A 22078-nucleotide genomic window follows, 5' to 3' on the forward strand; every position below is an offset into this window, starting at 1 on the left:
AGGAGGCAAGACACCTGCACTTCACAATGTGTCACCAACTCCTGTGTGATCTTTAGGAAGTCCCTTCTCATCCCTGTGCCTCAGTTGCCCTGTCTCCAAAAGGAGGCGGTTGGGCTGGATCAGGGATAGCATCTCAGATGGTTAGTATTCGTTTCCTGGAACACTGAGGCAAGAAACATTGTGTGGCCACAGTATTGGGACTGATGAGTGATGCCTGCCCTTGGCACGGAATTGGAGCAGAGCAGCAAGCATGCCTCTCACCTGCCCTCACTGAGCGAGGTGGCATCGCTGTGACCTTCTATGTCTCTTCCTCTACTCTCGCACAGCTGTTGATATCCGCACCTCGTCTCCACTCCCAGACCACGAACTTCTCCATGGTAGGGCCTTGCTAGTCACGGTTGTCTCCGTCAGGGTGCCCAGTGCAGTGCCTGGTACATAATGAGTATCGGGATATATTTGTTGAATGAATGCTTGAAAAGGGTTCATTTAAATTCATTCGGTGCTTTGCAATTCCATCCAAAAAGTGTTTTGAAGCCACAGAGGCAAGGAAGAGGTAGAGGGGAGGGATCCTGAACCTGACCTGGGGAGAATGGGGGTCTCCAGGGCGCTGTGGCTCTCCTTCCCCCTAGGCCATGTGGTTCCCTGCAGCTGCCAGAATTGGGGTGGCAAGTGGAACCCAGGATGGTCCAGAAGCTGATGTGCCTCCGGAACCCCCACAGGCCACATGACAGTTGGCCCTTACTGGGTGCAGGGCTTGCTCTCAACGCTTCTCCACTCCTGGGACCCTGTCCTGGGCTCAGAGTTGTCTGAGCCCTGGGGGAGGGGCCCCAGGGATGGGAACACGATGGAAGACTCCAGGTTTCTAGAGAATGGGAGAGAGTGCCCTGACAAGATGTGACAGGGAGGGCAAACTGAGGGGCTCAGCTGGGACACAAGAACAGCCCTTCTAAGGCTCATGTTCCAGTTTTTGAGAATTTGATGCAAGCTGAAAAACAGATACCCGGCGTTTGATGTAAAATATCAAGGGTTTCATGGCAACCCTCTGAAACCCAACCAGCAGACCCCAGGTTTAGTGGCTGTAAGACCCTCCCCGTCCAGAAAAGGAAGGGAAGGGCAGTACTAGGCTAAGAGGTGGAGCCTGACCATGACGTAAGGGTGGGCGGGGCCCGGAGGGGCGGGGCCTAAAGAGTGGCATCAGATGATTGGCTAGGCTGTGGGGTAGAGAGGCGGAGTCTAAACGGAGGGCAGTCTGGAGAATTAGAGCCAGATGACTGGGGCAATGGAAGTAGGCGGGACTCTTTGTAAAGAAGGATGAGGGCCCAACAGAGAGATTGATAGCCCCTGGTAGGTGGGGCGGGGCGGTGACTCTTTGCTCTCCCCACAGAAACGCTAATGGACTCCACTACAGCGACGGCTGAGCTGGGCTGGATGGTGCATCCTCCATCTGGGGTGAGTCAGTGGTCCCCAAACCTTGCATTGGTCCCCAGGATCCCTCAGGCCCTGCTGCAGGGCCCAAATGCCTCCTCATATTCTCACCCCTTTTCCCCTCTTCAGGGCCCAGAACCGCGCCTCTCTCAGCCCCACCCTCCCAATCGCCTTCCACTGATGGAGCCATGATCCCTTACCATTGATGGAGCCAGTTACCATGACAACAGGCTGGATGCTTTCAGCTTTTATCCTGTAGAATCCCTGGGGCGAGGCTGAGAAGTAGGTTCTGGCGCTACCCCCGTTTTACAGATGAAGAAAGTGAACTATTTCCTGAGTACCCCTTCTATGTTAGATACTGGATTAAGCACCTTTATACACATGATCTCTGATCCCATGGAGAGGAATTATCTCCATTTTACAGATGAGAAAACTGAGGCTCAGAAAGTGTAGCCACCTGCCTGGGGCCCTATAGATAATAAGTGAGAGGCTAAAGTTTGTATTCAGGATTCTAACTGAGCCCTCTCTACCCCCTTTCTGTGTTCCCATAACACAAAGCTTCCCCTCCCTTGGCTCTTATTATCCTAGGGTCTATGCTGTGAGCTCTCCAAGAGCAAAACTGGGCATAAATTACAGGCTGTGGGGTCAGATACTTCTGAAAATCTGCCTTAGCTCTGCCACTCACTAGCTGTGTGATTTGAGGCCAGTTCCTTCATCTCTCTGAGCTTCAGTTTCTTCCTCTATAAAATAGTGATGATATCTTCCTCAAAAGACTGTTGTGAGGTTTTCCTGCAAGGTGTCTAACACAATGCCTGGCATAGATCGGGCTCCCAGTCAAGAGTAGCTATAATCACCCTCATCATTGTCATTGTCATGAAGTTTGATATTCATCCCTCATCCCCATGTTCTCTGGGGAGGGCTCTGGACTCTACAACCCAGCCCTCCCTTCCCCCCCACCAGGGGTTCCTCCACTGGCACTCAGCTGCTGCCCCAGGGAACTGCATCCTCCCCACCCCCCAGGCCTGTGTTCTCAATAGGCAGGGCCCCAGGGTCAGGCCGCTTTCTGTGGCTCTTTCTTGTCACCAATTTTCCATCTGCGAAGGCGGCTGGGCCCGCGGCCCCACCCTGCCAGTAATGAGGCCAGGCTGGGCTGCAGGGCCCCGGACGCAATTATTTGGGGTGTTTAGGCTGCAGGGCCTCCGCATGTTAATTAGAGAGAGGGGAGAAAGGCAGCGTGCTCTAATTAAGTGTTCTAATTAAGTTCTGAAGAAGAGCAGCGGTTGTAACAAGGGGCTGACTTTGTCACATGGTGGCACCAAAAAAAAATTTTTTTAATGCAATGTAGGGAGCTTCAGAGTCAACGTTGAAGAAGAGGCTGGGCCAGTAAGCTCCAGACCTGCCCTCCCCGTGTGCACTCACGCTTCATCGCACCTGACCCTCCTCAGGCTGCCAGCCCCTGCTCCACACCACGGACATGGCCCAGGGAATCTGAGTGGCACAGGATAAAGGACACCCACTTGAGGGTGACACCTCTTCCATCAGCCACCACCCCCACAGTCACGTTTGGCAATTGGAAGCCCAGAAGGGGAAGGTGACTTGCCCAAGGCCACTCATCAAGTTAGTAGAGCTGGGACTAGAACCCAGGACTCCTGGGGCACACTTGGGGTCCTTATGTTTCCAGGCCGCATGGGCAAGCACACAAACAGCTCTGTGTCTGTGTGACCTGGGTCAAGTGACCTCACTTCTGGTCTCTGCTCCCTCCTCCTCTGTAAAAAGGGTATAACCATACAGACCATGTATGATAATCACGACAAAGAAATGAGATTCCATGAGGGTGCCCAGCCCCAGCATAGAATGGAGAAGGGACTCTGCTATTGGGGCTCCTTTGGGTCTACCCCAGGTGAACCCAGCCAACACCAAGGGGGGCACAGGAGAAGAACAGGATGAGTAGCTGCCCTCAGCAAGCTCTCAGCCCCACTGAAACTGGCCTGCGAGGGCCGAATGTACTGGGCACTCACGCAGGGAGGTTGTTCCCGAAGGCCCTCGGGAGAGTTGGTGAATGCAAACAGCGGGCATCCAGACAGCCTGCTGCGGAGGAGACCAGAGAGGGTGCCCCAGGAGAGCATAGAAGTGTGCAAAAGTCTCAGCAGTGGGAACGAGTGTGGAACGAGTGTGGTCCATGAGTGTGAGGAGATAACCCAGGCCCTGGGCCCTTCCCACCCCAACTTTCCACCACCTGGCCCAGCCTCCTGCAGCAGTGAGGCTTGGTGACTCTGCTGGGTTTGTGAGAGCCCAGGCTGCCCCGGTGAGAATACGGGAGTATTTTCCCTGGTCAGGGAGGGTGGGCAGCCTCCCTCCAGGTACCAGAGAGGAAACTTTAGCAGCTGAAAGCGCCAGAGCAGAGCTGCTCTCATGGGGAAGGGCCCTGTCTTCCCCATTATCTATGCATTCATTGAGGGTGAGGACTGTCTCCTCCATCAGACTGAGAGTTCCCAAGGGTAAGGGCTGTCTCTCCCTGGTCAGACAGGGGCTCACCGAGGACAGAAGCTTTGTCTCCCCCAGCAGACTGATAGCCCCCACAAGCACAAAGCTATGCCTACTTTCATCAGAAGGACCTCCCTAAGTGGGGAAAGGTTCTCCCTATTTTTCCCTTCCAGGTGGGGACTTCCTGGCTGGGGTCCCTGTCTCCTTTATGAGATTAGTGCACCCTGACAGTAAGGGCCACGTCCCCCCTGTCTGTGGAAGGATGGGGAAGAAGAGAGGTGAGATCAGGCAGTCTGCCAAGAGCAGGGTGTATGCCTTTCCCACCTGATTGGCATGTCTCCCCCATCAGATTGGGAATTCTCTGATGTCTTCACCATTAGACTGGAGGACTCCCTAAGGCAGAGTCTGTATCTTCCACCTTAGAGTGAGTGTTTGCTGGGACTGATCCCTTACTCCCTACCTGACGAGCATTTCACCCGCAGTGGGAAGAGGTGAGCGGCTACGATGAGAACATGAACACGATCCGCACGTACCAGGTGTGCAATGTGTTTGAGTCAAGCCAGAACAACTGGCTACGGACCAAGTTCATCCGGCGCCGTGGCGCCCACCGCATCCACGTGGAGATGAAGTTTTCGGTGCGTGACTGCAGCAGCATCCCCAGCGTGCCTGGCTCCTGCAAGGAGACCTTCAACCTCTATTACTATGAGGCTGACTTTGACTCGGCCACCAAGACCTTCCCCAACTGGATGGAGAATCCATGGGTGAAGGTGGATACTATCGCAGCCGATGAGAGCTTCTCGCAGGTGGACCTGGGTGGCCGTGTCATGAAAATCAACACCGAGGTGCGCAGCTTCGGACCCGTGTCCCGCAGCGGCTTCTACCTGGCCTTCCAGGACTACGGTGGCTGCATGTCCCTCATCGCTGTGCGTGTCTTCTACCGCAAGTGCCCCCGCATCATTCAGAATGGCGCCATCTTCCAGGAAACCCTGTCGGGGGCTGAGAGCACATCGCTGGTGGCTGCCCGGGGCAGCTGCATCGCCAATGCGGAAGAGGTGGATGTGCCTATCAAGCTCTACTGTAATGGGGACGGCGAGTGGCTGGTGCCCATTGGGCGCTGCATGTGCAAAGCAGGCTTCGAGGCCGTGGAGAATGGCACCGTCTGCCGAGGTAAGGGCCAGGGTGGGGCACGTGCCCCTGCAAGTGCACAGAATTGGTCTTGGCTGCAGACTCGGGCTGCAGACTCAGGCCTGGCCTCTGAAGCTCAGAGCTGACCGCGAGGCACTCTAGGGCGAGGGTTTCCAAACCGGCAACCATCATTCAGCTTCTTGGAGGGAGGCGCTTGAATGTCGCCCTTCCTGAACAACAATCCCTGCCCATGCTGCAGGTGGTGCCGGATGATGTGGGTACCACCTGCAGCACAGTTGGTGTAGGATAAAGGTTTTTTGTTTATGTCATCATATGAGTATGTCAAGTGGTGTCTTTTTCTTCATTTACAAAGGTGATATGGTTTCCTTTTTAAGAACATGTATGTCATAGTAAGTAATATTTATACATTAATAAGTAACATTTGTTTGAGCTTTTACTCTGTCAGTATAGACCAGACAGTGCTGAAGTGACAAAACAATAAAAGTTGATTTCTCCCTGAATGCTTCACGTCCACTGTGGGTCGGCCCAGGACTCCTCCCTCTGAGAGCCGAGTGGATGGAGCACCACCCATTTGGGATGTTGCCGTCTGCAGGGGCAGACTGACGGCAGGAGCATGGCAGACGGAATACTAGCTGTAAGGCTTCTACCTGGAATGCACCCCCAGCATAACCTCTGTGCACATTTCACTGGCCAAAGCAAGTCAGAAGGTTATCTCCCATTCAAAGAGTTGGAGACGTGCAGTTTTACTGTGAGCCAGACCCACAGCTGCCCTTGTGCTGCATGTTGAGCACTTCTGTGACTTAGTTCATTTCCTCCTCACAAGGACCCTGTGACAGAGGGTACTGTTGTATACGAAGAAACTGAGGCTCAGAGAGCTTAAACAGAGCCTAAGTAGAGGATCTGGGCTTCCAAAGCCCACCCTCTTAACCACCATGCCACACAGTTAGCTTAAGGAACACTATTAAGTAAGTGCAGGTAGTGTTTGAATATGGCGAAGAACCATGAAGGTGAGCCGCAAACACGAGAAGTTTGTGAGCAGTACAGCCTGGTGCTGAGAAGGCCGTGAAGGTCGAAGGGCCTGGGTTAAATCACCCCTGCCACTCACTAGCGGTATCACCTTGGCCAAATGTAAAACCCTCCTTCCTACGTTGGTGTGAGGAGTCAGGAACTTGGTGCATGCAAAGTGCTTGTCATGGTTTCCAGTACACAGGAAGTGCTTAATAGATGTTAACTAAATGAGATGATGTGTACAAAGCCCAGGTGCTCAGCCTGTGAGCTGCAGTGGTGGTGCTGGGGGTATAGGAGACTTGAGCCTACTTGTGTCATCTCCTCTTGCATTCCCCATTGGGTTCAGAGTTTGGGGCCAGATCCTGGGGTGCCGCAGATGCCAGGCTGAAGGTTTGGGCTCTAATCCAGCATCCCTGGAGAGGCAGGCTGAATGTGGTTGCAGTGATCCTCACCTGATAAAATGTCACATCTACCAGCTCTGTGGTTCCTCCCTCTAGCCCTCTGAGACAAGCAAGGCAGCTTTTCAAGATACATAGAAGGATGCATGCGGGTGCCAGAGACAGGAGGAAGGGGCCTGCAGGGGAGTCGTTGTTGTCATCTCAAGAGACGATGGCAGCTGGAGTGGGGCGTCCAATGTGCTGGGGAAGAGGAGAGGTCAGATCAAAGGGTATTTTGCCAGTGAAAGGGATGGGATGGAAAACAGGATGGAAAGGGAGGAGAGGGAAGAGTCAGAGGGAACAGGGCATTCCAGCTTGCAGGAGGGGGATGATTCTAGAGAAGAAATGGAGGACTTAGGAGAAAGGGCTGGTTTCTTGGGGAAGACAACAAATTTGGTTTTATGGCCTTGGGTATAAAAGTGCACAGCCTTGGAAGATTGCAGTGGTGAGACAGGGCGTGGGTGGCAGAAGAAGTGAATAGGAAACCAGTCACTCGTTGATGGTTTGTTCATTCATCAAACTTTTACTGAGCCTGCTCTGTGTCAGACCTTATGCTGAGCATCAGGCAGTACAGAGAAGAATCAGACTGTGGGTCTGCCTTCTGGAGCTCAGAGTCTAGCAGGGGGACAGACATATAAACGTACAAAGGTGGTGATGTGTTAGACTTGTTTTAATAGGAACTGCTCAGGCTACAGTGGGCACAGAAAATGACGGAAGCCTTCACAGAGGAGGTGACTTTGGAGCTGAGTCTTGGGTGGGTGGCCCAGAAATGCTGGAGGAAGGGTCTGCGTGAACAAAGCCCTGGGAACATGAATCAGCTTGGCCCATGAGGGAGGCAGGTTTGATGCGGCCACGGCTAAGGGCTCAAGGAGGGATGTAGGAAAAACGGAGACAGGAGGTATTCTCGGATGAGAAGGTATGTTAGTTACCTATTGCTGCATAAAAAATTATTCCAAGACTTAGCAGTTTAAAACAGCCAACAGGTCAGAGGCAGTGGCTCATGCCTGTAATCCCAGCACTTTGGGAGGCTGAGACAGGAAGATTGCTTGAGCCCAGGAGTTTGAGACCAGCCTGGGCAACATAGCGAGACCCTGTCTCTACAAAGAAAGAAAAAGAAAAATACTAGCTAGATGTGTTGGTGTGCACCTGTAGTTCCAGCTACTTGGGAGGCTGAGGTGGGAGGATTGCTTGAGGCTATAGTGAGCTATGATCATGCCACTGCACTCCAGCCTGGGTGACAGAGTAAGACTCTGTCTCTAAACAGCAACAAACGTTCATTTTTTCATAGTTTCTGAAGGTCAGGAATCCAGGTGTGGCTTAACTGGGTACTTCTGGCTCAGAGGTTGTAATGAAGGTATAGCCTGGGGCTGTGGTTTCATCTGAAGTCTGGAACAGGGAGGGGTCTGCTTCCAAGGTCACTCACAGGGTTGTTGGCAGGACTCTGCCCCTCACCACATGGGCCTCTTGCATGTGCAGTGACATTCCCCAGAGTAAGAGCCAAGAGCGAATACCAGCAAACACCCAAGACAGAAGCCACAATCTTTTATAACCTAATATTAGAAGTGACATCTTGCCACTTCTGCCATATTGTCTGCCATATTGTCTGCATTAAAATCGAGTCACCCAACTCAGGCCATGCCTCAGGGGAGGGAATTATACCAAGTGTGAGTGCCAGGAGGTAGAGTCATGGGGCCGTGTTAGAGGCTGCCTGGCATAGGCAGGTTCTCAGAATCAGAGCTGCTCTTTGCAGATGGTGAGGGCATGAGGCGGGGCAGGGGTAAGGTGTGCCCAGCCCTGGCTCCCTTCCACCCCTTCTTCCCCTGGACGTGACAGCCTCCCCAGGACCCTGGCCCAGCCCGGCCAGCAACTGGGTGTGAGTGGGGGCTAGTCAGGGTGTGATTAATGAGCTCAGGGAGCCCAGAAGGACGCCAGCGGTTGCTAGGGCCTGTGCGGCAGTCACCCAGATGTGAGGCTGCTGCAGCCCAAACCCCACAGGCACTGGCCCTGCTGGCGCGGGCCTTGCGGGAACGGTGATTCCAGCTCACATCCAAGTAACATCGCCCCAGTGCTTTCTCGTCCTCTAGCTTAGGGCTTCTCAGCCTTTATTGTGGATCAAAGTCACCTGGTTAGTTGGTTAAAATGCAGAGTCCTGGGTCTGGCTCAAACCTTTCCCCCAGGTCTGGGAATGTGGCTCCAAGATGGGACCAGGAATCAGCAGTTTTTTTTTTTTTTTTTTTTTTTTTTTTGATAAGGCTTTTTTCCAGCCTGGGGTGCAGTGGTGCAATCTCAACTCACTGCAGATTCCACCTCCTGGGTTTAAGCAATTCTTGTGCCTCAGCCTCCTGAGTAGCTGGGATTACAGGCGTGCCACCATGCCCTGCTAATTTTTGTATTTTTGGTAGAGATGGGATTTCACCATATTGACTGTCCTCAAACTCCTGGCCTTAGCCTCTCAAATGCTGGGATTAGAGCCACTGTGCCCAGCCAGAATTAGCATTGTTAAACAAGCAGCCCTAATGATTCTGTACCAGGACCATGAGCTCAGACACACGATGTGATAACACATGTTTGGCTGGACCAAGCTGGCACCGAAGGCCAAAGGGAGGACACAGGACGCAAGCCCAGCCCCAACACCTCTCCAGGGATGGTCCGCCCTGGGGCAGCGGAACATTAGCAGAGCCTCTAAGAGGATGTGATTTGAAAAGATTCATTTAATATTGAGATATAATTTAATAGGAAAAAAATCCACTGCTTTGTTAACATAAATTAGAGAAAATAAGGCTGGATTAAGTCTTCTTGGCAGACAGAGAGTGAGGGAGTCCTCACAGGGAGTGGCCACCATCCCTGGGGTGGGCAGCGATGGTGAGCAAAGGCTTACTAGTTCCCAGTGCAGTGAGTGGGCTAAATGGATTCAATCTGACCAACTTCCTCTGGTGCCTACTGTGTACAGGGCACCGTGGGAGAGGGGAGGGGCCTGGGGAAGCCAGCTATTCAACAGGCATGTTTTGAGTATTTAGCCCTCAGGGGAGGCTATTTAGCCCTCTAACAAATATGCATGGCGTACCTGCTGTGAGCCAGGCGCATTCCAGGTGCAGAGCGATAGGGACATGAACAAGTCGGCACATTCATTGCCCTCCCGGAGTTTTTAGTCTGAGTGGGTGGATGGCAGAAGAGAGAAGAAAAAGTCAATGAGCAAATAAATAAACTAGTTGCAGACTGTGATGAGTGAAGGGGAGAAAACTGTGTGACGGTAGAGATCAAAAAGTGATCCTGCTTCAGGAAGGGCTCCCTGGAAGAGGTGTCATTGAGCTGAGGGGCCTGAGAAGGCCGGGGGGAAAGCATTCCAGGCAGAGGGTTCCTAAGAAACCCTGACACTCAGGGTTTGGTCTGAAGTGGCTCCTGGGTGAGCAGGGGACTCAGACACCCAGGAAACGAGGCAGAGTGTGGTCCTGCCACAGATGAAGTCCATCGAAGCAAAGTGCTTTGCACATGTGAAGAAGAAGGCATCTTGCATGACTGGGTATCTCAGAAGGCTTCAAGGAGGTGGTAGCATTTGAATTAGGCCTTGAAGAGTGAGTAGGCTTTGGATGGCTGAAGGGAGGGAAGAAGGGAATTGCAGGCAGAGAGAACTATATGAATAAAGGCCCCCGGTGTGACAGTCCAGGGCATATTTGATGGGTAGAAAGCGCTTTGCAGAGTATAGGGATTAGGATGCAATTTTCCCCTGTCCATTCACCTGTTCACGTTTTAGCGCATGCCCATTTGGGGTCTACACTGGCCGTACAGCTGCCAGGTGAGGATTCCTGGGACTTCCTTGAGAAGAGCCCTGTTCCCTCCCTGACCCCAGTCCCCAATGCGGCTTCCAGCAGGTCTGCTGGGAGTGGCAGGAAGTGTCCCTGGAATGCCTTCTTTGCCGCAGCCACCCCCACCCAAGTCTGTTTCTCTGACTCTTTCCAGAGTATGATAGGTTTGATTGCGAATGTGCCTCTGCCTCAGTTTCTCCAAGCCTGCCTGTCTCCAGATCCCCGTTCTCCTTGGTCTCTCCTTACCCACCTCAGTCCCGACTTCTGCCTGCCCAGCAGGAGCCCCCAACCTAGCCTTCTTTGGGGATCTTGCCCTGTTCTCTCCCAGTGGCCAACCGGCATCTGCGAGGGATCTGGAGGCAGTTCCGCAGTGAGCGTGATTGCTGCGATGCTATAGGGCGACATGGGATTTTTAATATTTAGCTTGGATGGGGAGAGGGGCTGCTAGCCAGCTCCGGGCGGTTGCATGCACATGTTGATTCGCTGGCTGCAGCCCAGACTCCCCAGTTCCCAGCTGCTGGGCTTCTCCTCCCAGCCTCTCCCTCTTGTTGCCCTGCCCTGCTGCTCTCTCCCCAGCTCATGGCCTCTCCTTGACCTTGGCTGTAGAGACCTGCTTTCAAACCCCAGCTCTGCGTCTCACTAGCTGTGTGACCTTGGGTGAGCAGCTGACCCTCTCCCAACCTTTGTTTTCTCATCTGCAAAACAGAATAAACAGAGGCCTGTTATACAGAGTAAATGAGAAAATACCCAGACTATTATAAAAATAAGATTAAGGACTTTCATGAACACCGTCCTTGCCTATGAACTTTTTTTTTCCTGGTAAGCTTTTTATTTTGAGGAAAAAACAACTTTGCCTTATCACAAAAGCAATGCAGGTTATTTGTAGAATCTTGAGAAATTACTGATAAGCAAAAAGGTAGAAATTAAAATCACCCATAATCCTATCATCCAGAAATAACCACTGTGAAACAAACTGATATAGGCTCTTTTGGGCGGATTTATGTGTATTTACACTTATTGATTTTTTGTTTTAAGAAAAAATGGACTCCTGCTTAAACTACATGAAGTTTTTCTTTCTTTTCTTTTCTTTTTCTTTCAGAGAGTCTGGATCTATGTTGCCCAGGCTGGTCTTGAACTCCTGGCCTCAAATGATCCTCCCACTTCAGCCTCCCAAAGTGTTGGAATTCCAGGCATGAACTACCATGCCTAGGAGGAGAATTTTTGACAATAATATTTTGTAGACATCTTTACATATCATGTTAGAGCTGTAACATCCCTGTGGGGAAGCTCTGAGAATCCCATATAATAAATGTACCGTAATTTATTTACTACTGCCCTGTTGATTGACAGATAGATTGCTTGCAGTATTTCGCTATCCTAAACAAATGCTGAGGTGAGCGTCATTGTTTCTCTGTCTTTTTGCACTGCTGCTGGTATTTGCGTAGGATACATTTCCAGGCGTGGAATTGTAGGGTCAAAGGGCACGTCCTCTTTTTAGAGCTTTTGATAAACATCGCCAAATTACCCTCCAAAAGCCTAGACCGAGTTACCCTCCTCGCCGCCGCCTTTGAGAGTGCGTGTTTCCTGGCATGCTCACCAGCATGGGATGTTCTGCCTGTGGCTTTATTTTCTGTTTTACTCCAGAATCCTGTGCTTCCCAGCCAAGGGAGGGAGGGGCCAGGGGCCAGGGGTCCTCTCTGGGCCTTCAGAGTTGGATCCTCCTTCCCACCCTGCTTTCAGCTTGAGCCCTTCTCACAGAGGCTGGACCAGTGGCCCAGATGTGTCTGGGGGCGTGTACAGGGTGGGATGAGGTCAGTGGGGTGGGCTCTGGGAGGGAGGCTGCCAGCTGGCGGCCTGTCCTGTGCTGACTAGGGAAGGGTGAGGGTTGGAATGCTGGGTGGGAGGGGAGGCCCAGACCCCCACACAGAAAGTTCTGCTGCTTCTCTTCAAGGACAGGGTGGAGATGCCCAGTTGAGGGAGGAGGAGGGGAGATAGACCCCCAGGCTCAGGCCAGGGCTGAGACCACACAGGCCAGCCTTTTGTTATGGGGATTAGATAGGGACCCTGGCCAATGTACTCCAGGGATTCAGGTCTTTGCTCTTAGAAACAGGAAAAATTCCATACCCTCCCCCACGTCCCCTTTCCTGTCCATCCATTGGACCATCCATCCATCTGTCCATCTGTCCATGATACATCTATCCATCAGACATCCACTGAAATCATCCAGCTTTTGATTTTTCTCCTTCTTGGAGGGCTCAATAATGTCTTCATAGAGGACCAGGAAGATAACACTTGAGTGTCATGTGCCGGGCATTAGTGGGCCTTGGAAATGGCCATGATGGCTCCTGCCCCCAAGGCCCACTCAGCCTAGAGATGGTGACAGATACATCTGCGGACAGTGAAAGTGCAGGGGCACTGGGGTTGTGCTGGGAAAAGCAGAGCAGGCGTTGGGGGGCTGTGGAAGCAGACAGAGGCACCCAGTCCATCAAGGGAAGCGTCAGCCAGGAACAGGCGGTCAGAGGACAGCTTCCAGGAAGAGGGGCCACTCCAGTGGAAGCTGAGTGAGGAGTGACAGTTAGGCAGGCAAGGAGGAGGTGGAAAGGCCCCGGGAGAAGGGTGGGGGTCACCTCAGTCCTCTCTCCTGAGTCAGCTAAATGGAAGGTTCTGGATCTCAGGTCATGAGATGATTCTCTCTGGTCCTCAAATTCCCAGTGGTCTGGGTAGGAAATATTGGACAGTTTGGACTCCAGAACAGCTCATTCGTTGTTCACTCAAATATCACTTCCAGGGCGCCTACCGTGTACCAGTTCCTAGGCCAGGTGTGGGAGCTGCCCAGATGCTAAAGGCCCCTCTGTACCCTCCCTGGGACTTCCAGTCTAGGGCACAGGAGAAAGCTCCATCCATAACTACAGACTTGGGGTGCTTAGGAGGGAATGTGGATAGAGCTGAGGAGGCTTCCTGGAGGAGGAGTCATTTTCACAGGGCTTTGGAGGATGAGAAGAAACAAGGGCTGAAAGGGCAATTAGTCCAGGAGAAAACATGGTTGGAAATGATGGTGATTTATTTTTTTTTAAGCCCTGGCGTCTTGCTTAACCCCAGACAAGGTGTAGCCATCCAGGGAAGAGCCGAAGAAAGGTGTTCCTGGCCAAGGGAGGTTGGTGGAAGGGCAACCAGGGCTTCAGTTCGACTGCCCTTCAAAGGCTGAGGGGAGTGCTGAGAGGCCTAAAGGAGGCCCGAGACAGGGAAGTGAAATCTGCCACCTGTGTGTCCCACACTGCGGTGTATGCTATGCTTCCATTATCTTATTGAACCTTCTGTGCGTATTGTTAGCTCTATTTTACAAATGATGAGACTGAGGCCCAGAGAGGGTCAGCAAGTTGCCCAAGGCCACACAGCCACTAAGTAGCCAAGCTAGAATTTGAACCTGGCTTTCTGCAGCTTGCTGGGACAACTTATTAACCCGAAGAGGACTGATGCCAGAATGTACTCACCCTTTATACCTGAGGCCCGTGTCTTGTTCACCTGGTCATTGAGTCCCCATCCTGTAGACCCTACGGAGAGTGACCAGCAGGGTGTGATAGAAAGAACCTCAGTTTGTGAGGGGGGTAACGGGCACGGTGTTTCACACCTGTAATCCCAGTCCTTTGGGAGGCCGAGGCAGGCAAATCACGAGGTCAGGAGTTTAAGACCAGCCTGGCTGATATGGTGAAACCCCATCTCTACTAAAAATATAAAAAACTAGCTGGGCGTAATGGTGGGCTCCTGTCATCCCAGCTACTCGGGAGGCTGAGACAGGAGAGTCGCTTGAACCTGGAAGGCGGGGGTTGCAGTGAACCAAAATCATGCGGCTGCACTCCAGCCGAGGCGACAGAATGAAACTCCATCTCAAAAAAAAAAAAGGGAAAAAGAAAGACTCTCAAATCTCAATTTGCTTACCTGGGAAATGGAAACATTACACCCTGCCCTGCCTCCCTCCGGATGACTGAGGAGCCCCTGAGGTGGTGGAAGTGAAGAGAGCTTCACAGATAACCAGCTGAGGGACTTATGTTTAGGACTGTGGGACCTCAAAGGAAGGAGGGGGCAACCAGGAGGGCTTCTCAGGAGAGGAGGAGACCCGTGTCTGGGCCTTGAATGACGAGGCGCTTTCCTACTGAGAGATGAGAGGCAGGATGGAACGCAGCCCCAGGACGAAGGCTCGGGAGTAGGGAAGCCTCAGGGAAGGAGGCTCCCCAACCCTGGCTAACCTCTGGCCAGAGAGAAAAGCCCCCCATCTGTCCCACACCACACATACCAAATGCTCACCTCAGGCGGGCCGTTCCTGCCCGGTCACCTCCTTGAATCCTCTCATCAGACTAGGAAACCGAGACCTGGCCAGTGTCACGCCCCCTTAGGTGGCAGGAACAGGTCTGTGCTTTTGTGCCTTTCACTTCTGATTTCTTCTGCACAAGGAGTATCCCACTAACCCAGTCACACTGCAGGGTTGGGTGAGGTCATCCCTATTTCACAGAAGAGGAAATTGAGGGGAAAAGCCCAAGATGACCCAGCTAGGAAGACGTAGGGCTAGAACCCAGGCCATCTGACCCTGGAGCCCTGTGCTGTCCTATCTCAGCCCCAGACTGGCTCATCTGGACCCTGAAAACACACCGGCTGCCTCCAGATCACTGCAGCAGGACCGTAAACAGCTGGGGAAGTTCCCCGCCCTCCAGCCACTGCCTTTTCATCTGGCTGGGCTTCAGAATCTGGCAAGAGAGGGCCGTTTATTGAGGAAGTTTATGCATTTAACAGTTTAAGCCTTTCTAAGCCTGTGGTACAACAGGATTTGGGAGCCGTTAACAATTCTGTGTGGTTAAGAGCTTTTCACTGCTCTGCGGCAGCTGGCTGGGGCCCCTCCGGCCTGCTCTGGCCTCACCCCACCCTGTTTGGGCACCCCGCTCCCTGGGGCCCTTTGTCCTCACTCCCCCCACCCTAAGCCTCTGCATCTCGCACCCCACAAGAGGAACTGAGGCCCAGAGAGGGGAAGAGAGTTACCCAAGGCTGCACAGCAGGTAAGAGACTTAAACCGAGGTCGGCCTGAGACCTTTCTCCTGTCCCAGACTCCCTTCCTTGGAGAGGAGGGAACATTCTCTTGTTAATTCTTCATTGGCAGAACTTGTAAAGCCTCTCTACAACCAACATCTGTTTGATTCTCTACCAGGGCTGTAAGGCAGGTGGCTCACCCAGGCCCACTCACTTTATCAGGCACATACGGAGCTGGAATCAGAGCGCAGGCCTCCTGAGGTCCTGAGGAGAATTCTTCACGCCACACCGAGCTGGTTTCTGTTTTCTTTTGTTTTCTCCCCATAGCTGGGTGGAAGAAACGCCGTTTGTAACGATAATGTCTTACATATGTACGGTATTTATTTACTTACACCCTGCTCTGTTCCAGAAAAGACTGGAGGCTGCTTTTGTGTAATATTTGGTCCCACTCCACGAGATACTTTGATCCGAATGATACCCACATGAGAGAAGCATGGCAAAGGTTATTTGCACCATTTTAGAGACGAGGAAAACGGAGGCCAGGAGGAGGCATGACTTTTCCAGGGTCCCGGACACTTTGTCAGGCAGAGCCGGGACTAGAACCCAGCGCTGCAGGTTCCTGGGCCTGGCTCTTTCTGTGGAGCCCCTTGTCATCTTCGAGATGCCCAATCACTCAGCTCCCCCCACCACCACCTCCACCTCACCGCGGGTGAGACCCCCGGGCTCCCCTGAAACTCCAGAGGAGACCTTGGTCTCTGCCCTAGGTGGGAAGAGGCAGGCCAGCCTCAGGGGGAGCTTCTCACGGACCCCAGAACACACGGCTCATGTGAAGAGGCGTATGTGGGCGGGTTTGGTGGGATGGTAACAGGTCCCAGAAAACCTCCACCGGCCCATGGCTGGGGGGCCAGGAGTCACCCTGCGAGGTGAGCTGGCCCGGGGCTCCCGCTCTTGCTGGTACCCTGGGCTTTCTGCTCCCTCTTTGGGCCTCCCATTGTCTTCCCATGGGACCTTGTGGAGGCTGCCGTAAGCTGCTGTTTTCATCACAGGGAATTTGTTTTCTGCTCGTAGTAACCTGCCTGCCCAATGAGACGATGGGCCAAGGAGAGGTCATGAATGCACAGCCATTTCCATTTCACTGCAGTCCACGAGCTTTGTCCTCTCTGTCCCCCACTCCCCAAACACAGGGGGCCAAGGCCACAGCTTGCCAAATTCACAGCTGTAGAAACTGAGGCCAAGAACTTAGATGAAATGACTTGGCTGGGGACCGGCACTCACACGCAGGGTCCGACTCCTGACTCTGTACCTCTTGCCGGAATCTGCTTGTAAGTAACAGAAATGAAATCTCCGGAGGAGGCAGACACAGGCACATATCGACTGGGCGCTCACCCTGTGCGAGGCTGCTACCTTGGGCTTCATGAACATTCTGCTGAATCCTTAAACAATCCCCAGAAGCTGGGTACAACTATTACAGAAAAGGAAGTGGAAGCTCAGAGAGGTTAAATAACCAAGCCAAGGTCACACAGCAAATTGACAGAGGAGCCAGAAGTGAAATCCAAAGGCTGTACTGTCCTGCTGGAATATTTGCAGTGTTTCATCATTAGTAAATGTTTTTCATGACTGTTATCTCAAGGGATTCTCAAGGACTCTAGGAAGTAAAGCGCTATCATCCCCATTCTTCAGATGAGGAAATTTTATCCCCGTGAAGTGATCTGCCCAAGGCTCACTGCTAGAAAGGGTCAGAGCTGGGACTGGAACCGGGCCACTGGGTTAGTTTGATTCTGAGCCCCGCTTGCCGCTGACTCCTGTTTCTAGGCTCTCAGGAACACATTCATATCAGACATTCGTCCCCTTCATTCCACGAAAACAGCTCATCCTCAAGCCCTCCAGTGACGTCCGTGTCGCCAAGTCAGTGGGCAGTCCCAGACCTCACCTGCTTCCACCTGCCAGCAGCATCTGACAGTGACCACTCCCTCTCCTGGGACTTCACTGGCTCCCAGGGTTCCTCCTCCCTCTGCCTCTCGCTCTGAGTACTTTGTGGCCAGTTCCTGTTCACCTCCCCAGTTCTCCTCCTTGGAAGTCCCAGTGTTAAGGTCCTTGGCCTTCTCTTCTCTCTCCCTGGGTGACTCCATCCAGTCCCACAGTTTCAGACACCTTCTCTGAGCTGATATCCAGCCCAGACCACTATTCTGAAGTCCAAACTCACCTACCCCACTGCCTCCTGGTCGCCTCCACCCTGCTCCCACCCTGCCTCCTCCAGTCTGGGGTTCCTAGGATGCTTGGTCTGCCCGGAATCTTTAAGGCTCCCCATCTTGCACAGAGCAAAAGCCAAGCTCCTAAAAATGACCCACAAGGCCCTCCATCATCTTCCCTCTTCCCATTTCCTCCTTCCTTCCCACCCTCCAGGCACTCTGACCTCTTTCTGCCTGGAATGTTCTTTCCTTAGATATTCACAGTGGTTGCTCCATCCTCTTCTTCAGGTCTCTGCCCAAATGTCACCTGCTCACTGAGGTTCCCCGTCACCCAATTTTTATACGGACACGCAGCCCGTCCCCTTCCCTGATGTGTTTCTCCTAATTGCCATCTGACATACCATGTATTTCCCTCCGTGTTCCCCAGCTCCCTGTCTTTCCCAGATGGAGTGCGGGCACCACGAGAGCAGCTATTCTGTCTGTTTTGTCCCCTCCGGTATTTCCAGGTTCTAGGATGGTGCTAAGCTCACTGAAGGCACTCAATAAATACTTATTCCAGCATCTCACCCACCCCAGTCTCAGACATGGACCCTTTCAACCCTGCTGGGAGTGACGCTACTAGCCGAGGCCCATGGAGAGGCTGGGGTTCTTCCTGCCACCTCTGGAGGGCTCCTGAGAAACGAACATGCCCAGGGCCCCCCACAGGTCTGTCTGTGCTTGGGACTGATGTTTCTAAGCACGATAGACTCATCCCTGAGACTCAGCGTTTCCCTAAGATTTCATCCTTCTTGGAGCTGCAGGCCTCAGAGAGCATTTTTCAGTCTTAGCCATTTTTGTTTAACATAAATCACTGTAGTCTCCGCTCCCTTCCCTGCCCTGGCCTGACCATGCTCTGAATCTGTGCAGTGTGGTCCTACCCCACAGGCTGCCGTGGGATCAATTCTCTTAAGGAGCTGGTGGGAGTCGACCGTGTGTCTGGGTCCGTGCAGACCCAAAATTGGAGGTTGCTGGGGGAGCCCTGCACAGAGAGAGAGCTCCCCGCCCTGCCACTAGCCACCCATGAGACTGACTGCCTTGGCTAGGTTCTCTTCCTGAGCCTCAGTTTCCCTGCTATTAAATGAGACCAGTAGTCCCAGCTTCCCAAGATGTGAAGGAGTCTCAGAGGAGTGACAGGAGCTCAGAAGACAGGAGCAGGATGAGAAGGGAGGCACTGTCCGCCCCTAGGAAGGGCGGTTTCTCAGGATGGGCACCAGCCCACTGCTGGCAGAGCTTCTAGAAAGCAAGGTAATATCTACATGTCTAAGGTGGAGGGGACATGGTGATGGACGAGCCCTCAGTTTTAAGCAAGTCCGAGCACGCGGCAGGCACCTAATACGCGTGTGTCATGGCACTGTTTTAACCAGCCAGGGTGCATTGATTGAACAGTGCAGGAGCAGCTCCCAAAGTCAGGGTCCCTGGGTCCACATTTGGGTTCTGGGACCCAGGCAGAGCACTTCCTTCCCCCAGCTCCTCCCCGCCGTGGAGCTCAGTGTCACCGTCTGTAGAATGTGCCTCACAGTCCCTGATTCTGTTCTACCTGGTCTTTGTGGCACTCCTTGAGAAGCCATTAGGACAGCCGTGACCTTCTATAATGAGCCTGTGTTGCCTCCCGCCACCCCAGACACCCACAAGCAGGAAGGTTTAGCAAAGTAGGCGAGAGCCAGCCAACGGGGTTCAAATACTAGCTCTGACATCGGCTGCCTCTGTGGCCCTGGACAGGTACCTCACCCACCAAAGCCTTGATCGCCTCGTCTCTAAATAGGTTCAGTAGTAAATGGGATATTACACAGCAAGTTGTAAAGACTCAAGGAGATAATGAATAGAAAGTATCTGCAGAGCACCTGGCACAAGGCGTGTAGTCAATAATGTCAGCTCTGTTCGTCACAGCCTGGCCCCTGCAATCTAAATGCTCGAAGTTGTGACCATCCCCTTTTGTAGATGAGGGAGCTGGGGTTCAGAGAAGGCAAGTGACTTGCTCCAGGCCATGCAGCAAGTAAGTGGTTTGATGGAGCAGGAGGTTTGGCTTTGGTGAGGCTTAGGGGCCATGCAGAGCTATGTCTGTCGCTGTGTCCCCAGCAAATTCTAGGCCCAGAGCCTCATGTCAGCCTTAGAGAGAAAGGATTCTGCCTGGGGGGGGGCTTTGCAGGCCTGACCTGGGACCGGTCAGGGTTATACTGGCTCCTTCCAAGAAACCAGCCCCAAGTTCCCAGTTCCCTGCCTTAAAGGCATCACCGTCTGATTGGCAACATTTTAAAGCCCTATGAGTGGTCACTGGCCTGTCTGTGCTGCCTGGGCAGGCCATGTAGCTTTGGGAGCCCCACATCCGTATCCTTGGCAACCCTGGCCCTGAGCTGCCCTCCCCCACACCCTGCTGTCAGAGCTGTCTGTCTGTGGGAGCTCCCTGGAGACCCGGGAGGGATGTGCACGCACGTGCTGGGTCAGCACAGAGCGTCCCTGGTGCGCATGCGTGTGTGCCGGGCCTGCTGGGAGTTGTCTGTGTGCCCATATGTGCGCTAGCGTACCCGCTGAGCCAGGCTCTGCATGTGCAGTTGGAACATCTCTGGACCTACGAGCATGTATGTACATTTCAGGGGCGGGCTGCACACAGTGCTCACCTGTGCAGGTGGCCCTGGCGCCTGCTGTGACCATTCCTCTCTCTGTATCAGTGTGTTCCTGTGTCTGCCTGACCTGCCCCAGCCTATGTGTGTAGGGAGGAGCACATTCATGAGTGTGCTGGATCAGTCCAAGTGCACACCTAAGAATGTGTGTGCCGCATGGAGGGAGGTCCCCATCTGTGTGTACACGCCACTGCTGTTGAGTACGCTCACTGGGTCATGCAGGTATTTGCGTGTGTACGAATCCGCCCACGATCAGCCAGAGTATTCAGATTCACGTGTACATCTGTATATTTTATCAAGCCAGATGTACAAGAAAATGGGTACTTGTTAGCATATGTGAGCCGTGTGTGTGTATGTGGGCGCGTGTGTGTGTATGCACATGGCTGGATCAATCTGTGGAGTGTGTGCATGTGTATATGACACACACATACACACATACTTTCTGGGGGCCAAGATGTCAGGGCCATTGATTTTCTGTCTCTTAGAAATTCCCTTTGAGGTCCTATTCATGCCTCTTTCATGAAGCAAAATCAGTGGTTCCAGTGTTCTTAAAGCGAACTGGGCCTGTTTTGCAGGAAGGCTCCATCTCTGGCCCGCCTACCTCCCCCACTGGTTGTGCCTGCACTCACTCACACCCATAGAACCTGCTTGCCATGCTCAGGAGGGCACAGCAGCCCTGTAGGGGCATAGGGGGCAGCCTCCCCGGCCAGGCTGTGCTGCCTTGGCCATTTCCCTTCATTTCCTGAGCCTCGGGTTCCTCCTCTGCCCAATAGGCACAGGGTGCTGATGAAGATGGGGAATCCCCTGCCCAGGCGAGGGGGTTGCCATTCCCCTCTTGTCTGTCTCGGCTGTTATGTTTACGAAGCACTTTCCCTTGGGGAGAGAGGCTGTGTCTGCCCTGGCCAGGCCAGCAGAGGAGCTTTGGGAAGGGACACCGATGAATGCCCCGCTTACTGTGGGCCCTCTGCTCCAAGCATTTTGCTGACATCCCTTTATTTCATCCCGGCCACCACCCTGGGTGGCAGCTGGTGTTATCCCCTTCCCACAGAGGAGGAAACTGCCCCAGAGAACTGGAAGGGCTTGCGGAACCTCACCAAGAGCAGGTGGCAAGCCAGGATGGGGACCAGGTCCAGTGGACTCCGGAACCTTCCCACTGCATTCCAAGAAAGCTTCCTCCACCAGGCAGGAGCGAGAGGCCAGGCCTTAGAGGATGCCCAGACCCCACACGAGGTGATGGCCTACAGGCCCAATGCACCAAGTGAGCAGAGGTGCAGCATGGGGAAACGCCAGCCTAGAGGAAATAGGTCCTCAGCCTCTGTTGCCTGCCTTGAGCTGTCCCATCCTGTCCCCTTCCCCCTCCAGACAGGCAGCCCCTCGTGGGGTCCCCCCCCGCCCCCTCCTGCTGCAGTCTTTGTGGCCCAGAAAGAATGCCTCTCTTTATCTCCCAGACGCCCCTTCCCTCTGATTCTCCTCTCCCCAGCGTTTCTGCTGACCTCTGCGTGTTGGGAATCCAATTAGAGGAGCGGACAGGGAGAGTGACAGCCGGGCTGAATCCCGCCTCGGCCCCTCCAAGCACGCTCAGCCAAGCTGCAAGCAGTGCGGACCCTGCTTGTCATGCTGGGCCCTGCGCAGGGCTTTGTGGGGATTAGCTGCTGGGGGGTGGGGTGCTCGCAGATGGGACCAGAAGTGATGCTGGTGAATGCCACGTCCAGGCAGAGAGTGGAGGAGGGGCCCCACCCAGTGTTGAATCCAGCCTGGGGAAGAGAAGAGAAGGGGGTGGAAGACAGACTAGCCTGGCCCACAGGAGGTATGTGGGGGAAATGATGGCTCACTTGGGTCATTTGGTTCCCTATTTGAGGCTTGGAGGGTAGAGCTGGCCGCCAAGCTCAGCTGTGCCTACTGTGGGATGTGCA

At 53.4% G+C, this 22078-nt stretch overlaps 1 protein-coding gene across 6 annotated transcripts in view; it reads left to right on the plus strand.

Moving 5' to 3' along the window:
* EPHB2 (EPH receptor B2) overlaps positions 1-22078 on the plus strand; it is a 208428-nt gene that overhangs the window by 70601 nt on the left and 115749 nt on the right. For all 6 annotated transcript variants that reach the window (XM_032300739.1, XM_032300740.1, XM_032300742.1 and 3 more), the window contains exons 2-3: positions 1385-1449; positions 4392-5076. In XM_032300739.1, the coding sequence (XP_032156630.1) occupies positions 1385-1449; positions 4392-5076 (750 nt within the window). The remainder of the gene's footprint in view (positions 1-1384; positions 1450-4391; positions 5077-22078) is intronic.

The sequence above is a fragment of the Sapajus apella genome, unplaced genomic scaffold (genome assembly GCF_009761245.1).
Source record: "Sapajus apella isolate SASKATOON/1434 unplaced genomic scaffold, GSC_monkey_1.0 scaffold43, whole genome shotgun sequence".
Lineage (NCBI taxonomy): Eukaryota > Metazoa > Chordata > Mammalia > Primates > Cebidae > Sapajus > Sapajus apella.